The sequence below is a fragment of the Coptis chinensis genome, chromosome 3 (assembly GCF_015680905.1).
Source record: "Coptis chinensis isolate HL-2020 chromosome 3, ASM1568090v1, whole genome shotgun sequence".
Classification (NCBI taxonomy): Eukaryota; Viridiplantae; Streptophyta; class Magnoliopsida; order Ranunculales; family Ranunculaceae; genus Coptis; species Coptis chinensis.
This window is the reverse complement of record NC_141458.1, coordinates 31,292,061-31,296,183: the sequence shown is the minus strand read 5'-3', so window position 1 is coordinate 31,296,183 and position 4,123 is coordinate 31,292,061. Positions and strand designations below refer to the sequence as shown.

The window sequence follows — 4,123 nt, the reverse complement described above, 5'->3', positions numbered from 1 at the left end:
AACTACGTAAGGCTTGATTCATGTTTATCCTGAGAAACTTGATATGTAGGCAACTCTTATCCCAATAAGAGTGCAGCCATTCCCTATTTTCCAAATCATCAGGTAGTAGTTCAGTAAACACCAACATCTATAAGACCTAAAAATTTTAGGGAAAAGAAAGGAAAAAAAAAAAAAAAACAGGCACAATTTACCAAACATACACAATTTTAAAACTATTTCCATTCCATTCATTTCCTTTTTATAGTGGACAACTTATTTTCTTTCCTTTCCTTTAGTTAAAATTTAATAAATAGGCCTTAAACTCTGAAATTTACGAATTCGGAGGTATGTCAAGGAGTTTATCGTACACGTGAGGAATCTTTAAACTAGTTTCATATATAAAGACTCTTTTTACGTTTGAAAATTGAGGTTATGTACTTATGTATCTGTTGCGACTTGATCATCGCCGTCCTTTTTCCACAATGCGTCTGTCCCCTACAAAAACCACCCCACCGGTCGCTTTCAGACATTTAGTAACTACACCTATATAAATCCCATCTTTGCAAGTCATGTATACACAAACTAAATTTCAGTCACAGGCCACACTAGCATAAAACTGTCAGTCCTCATGGAAACAAAATTTCTACTCATCCTTCTCTTGGTCTTCATCATGATTTCAGGTTTGTACTCTTTCCCAATTAAATTATATATACTGGTTTTCTTCCATTCTCTTTGTGGGCTGTGTTAAGTCACTCCACAAAGTATGAATGGAATTTTCGGAACAAAAAAAATTAAATGTAGATATGTTTTAACAATATTCTCCCACCAACATTTCCTGTTTTTCATATAAGGAATTCTCGCTCTCTTTACCGAACAATATTTAATCACATCCAAATATTTGGTTCAAGTAGACCGTAGGTGAATTTGATACTGATCTGAAACAATGTTATTGGTAACAATCCCTGTTATTGGTCCTGGACCTAATGCATACTTACACGTTAATTAGGTTAGACGAAAATTCAAGTACAAAGAAAGAAAGGTGAACATGACAAATTTTTTAATGTTGGACTGCAGGTTCATTTTCTGCTACATTTACATTTCAAAACAACTGCCCATACACGGTATGGCCAGGCATACTGACCAATCCAAACGTTCCAACATTTCCTTCAACGGGGTTTGAACTTCAAACTGGAGCATCACAACCATTCGACGTCCAAGGATGGGCAGGTCGTTTTTGGGCTAGAACAGGTTGCACGAATAATGGAAGACTCACATGTGCTACTGCCGATTGTGCATCAGGTCAAGCTGCATGTAATGGAGCTGGTGCCGTTCCACCCGCGTCATTAGTTGAGATGACTCTGAATGGTGGTGATAACCGCAATACGGATTTTTATGACATTAGTCTTGTTGATGGGTTTAACTTACCCTTGTCAGTGACACCACAAGGGGGATCAGGTTGCCAGTCAGCTTCATGTGGAGCTGATGTGAATTCTGTGTGCCCGGCTGAATTGAGTGTGAAGGGTTCTGATGGGAATACCATTGCCTGCAAGAGTGCATGCCTTGCTCTCAATCAACCGCAATACTGTTGCACAGGCCAGTTTGGGACTGCAGAAACTTGCCCACCAACAGATTATTCGAGGATATTCAAGAATGCTTGTCCTCAAGCTTATAGCTATGCCTATGATGATAGGACCAGCACCTTTACTTGCCCTACTGGAGCCAACTATCTCATTACCTTCTGTCCGTAAAACTTTTCAGGTTTTTATAAGTAAGTAAATCGATTACCTCAAAAGTTATGTAACAATAAAGATCGGTTGAAGGAATAAAATTTAATATTTAAGCTAGCTGTTTAGTTCTGCATTTATTATATATATTGACGATGATGATGATTATGATGCAATGGTAAAATGCTGTAGTAATAGTAAGTTAGCGGAATTTAGTTCATGCCTGTTGACTGGTTAAGTACGGGTGGTGTTTTCAATGTAAAGTGAGTATTGACTTCAGTGAGTAACTCAACTAGTTTACCGAAAAAAAAAAAAGTAACTCACCCAATTGCTGAAAAAGTCTATCCCGATTGGATATGATTTTAGAGGTGAGTGGTCAGCCAGATGAGAAAAGCACCACGGCACCGATCCTTGGGCTCACACCATGCTATAAGCCCATTTACTAAATCTTGGCTCACAAAATTAGGCCCAGACACACAACCCAAGGCTATCTAAATGGGAATCATGATTATTCCAATTTTTGTTATCTACATCAAGAATTTCTTGAATTTTCAATCTGGCCCGACAATGATCTAGGCATATTGCACGCTGTAATAAGGAAGGAAATTGCTGCATGAGATGAAACTCGACTTGGAAATTTCATTATTTGTTTCTAGTGTAGTATTTTTCTTTTGATATTCCAAGAGTCATCCCTAGAAGTTGCACAATTTGCAAGTTACCAGCCATTCTCCTAGAAGTTGCACAATTTGCAAGTTACCAGCCATTCAGGCAATGGTGAGTGGTGGAAGCTTCTCCTTGGATGTGCAGAAACATTGTGGCCACAATTAGACACCAAGGTTAACTTCTTTGAGAGGTTAAGTTTCCAACATTCTTTTAGAAAAGCAAATGTCTAAGATTGGTGATTTTGTAGTAGAGCCAACTAGTGAGCCAACTTGTTAATTTATTCCACCTGCAGAGTACTAGTGGAGGTGGACGGAGTTGGAACTGTGTATCAAAAGTTTTGGATTAATAAATATTATAGCATCCTTAACAAACAATGATTATGGTACCTTAAGTTTGTTTTTTTTTTTTTTTTTTTTTGGCAAGCCTGTTTTAAATGAGATCAATAACTCTTTGATGTTGGTGGGGTTCGAGCCCCAAACCTCTGGTATCATCACCCAAATGTTTTACCGACTTTGAAGCATTAAGCTCAATAAGTTCTTTTCAAATAATGATTTTTCAACTAGTTAATTACTTAAAGTCTTGTACCAGATATTCTTTGGTCCATAGTGTGTATTAGGGAAGAAGATTGTGGCCTTTCTAGGTCTCTCCTTCAATCTATCCTCCCACCAAAATTTGTAAAGTAAATAAGTTTGTACTTATCCTATAATATTTGGAAAGCATAGTTAGATTGAATAGCCAACTCAATAGAGCTAACTGATCAGTTCAACCATTTTGAAACTTGACTTGATATCCAATGATTAAGAGCCATCCTGAGAAGAAATCCTAACACTTTTGGCGACTATTGTATGATAGCCCCCTTCCCCATTTTTAAAGTGGGTTAGTCCATATGGAAGGCCTTCATACCTATAGGATTCAAGTGAGCAAGTCACTTGTTTTTCTTTTGCCCGAGACTTGTATTAAACTTCTAAGTTGAGAATCTAATAGAACTTCTTTAAACTTGCCGGAGACTTGTGTTAGGAAGACTTCATATCTATAGTAGTTATTCTTGTGCTTCTGCAATTCTTAATGTCAGGTGGTATTGTTGGTGCTCGTCTTTGTCTTCAATGAGCACCTCATCTCTACTTTCCTTCTCTCTACACTTGCTTTGCACGTACTGCACTACTGTATAAGGTAAACTACTACACTGATCATTCCATTCATCTTGTTTATCAAAAAAAAATTCCATTCATCTCATTTTACTTGTCCCTCTCTCGGTTTTATGTTCCGTCACTGTGCTTGTATTGCACAGGGAAACACCACCTTTTACTCGAGAAGCATTCCTCTGGGCTTTCCTTCTATGCTTTCTCAGCTTTACACTTCCTTTTTGAAAATTTTGAAGTGTGCCAAATTCCTTTTAGAACTATCTCCTATGTTTGAATGTTAGAGAACTCCTATAGTATGGATGTAATGTTTTTGCACATTCAATTATTCTTCTTCTAACTTCAATATCAAAGGTGGGGAAAAGGTGCCTGTGTTTCTTGCGGGCGTAGAATTAGGATTTTCTGACAAGTACCATCTAGAATTTAGTAGTAATGTCATTAGGCCAGTCTTTGATTGACTTGTGTTTTGTATAGTTCAGATTTTAGCTGATTAAGATTAGGACTGACATTGCTGCAAATTTGTACACGTACAAAGAACAACCTCTCTAAGACCTCAACTCTCTCAAAGCCCAAATATTAACATAGTAAGTTTGGCCTTGCAATCTTTTGCCAATTGTT

General features: G+C 37.4%; 1 protein-coding gene across 1 annotated transcript; it reads left to right on the top strand.

Moving 5' to 3' along the window:
* Nucleotides 1-531: 531 nt before the first annotated feature.
* LOC147509161 (thaumatin-like protein 1) lies at nt 532-1,823 on the top strand. The gene is made up of 2 exons (XM_086601462.1): nt 532-659; nt 1,054-1,823. Exons 1-2 carry the CDS (start codon nt 608-610, stop codon nt 1,725-1,727), a joined length of 726 nt encoding a protein of 241 aa, XP_086457588.1. The 5' UTR covers nt 532-607; the 3' UTR covers nt 1,728-1,823.
* The last annotated feature ends 2,300 nt before the right edge of the window (nt 1,824-4,123 follow it).

Bases quoted from the DNA above. Each gene is read 5' to 3' on its own strand.
- LOC147509161 (XM_086601462.1), top strand. From the start codon at position 608: ATGGAAACAAAATTTCTACTCATCCTTCTCTTGGTCTTCATCATGATT. The intron at 660-1,053 runs GTTTGTACTCTT...GTTGGACTGCAG, and splicing joins GGTCTTCATCATGATTTCAG to GTTCATTTTCTGCTACATTT.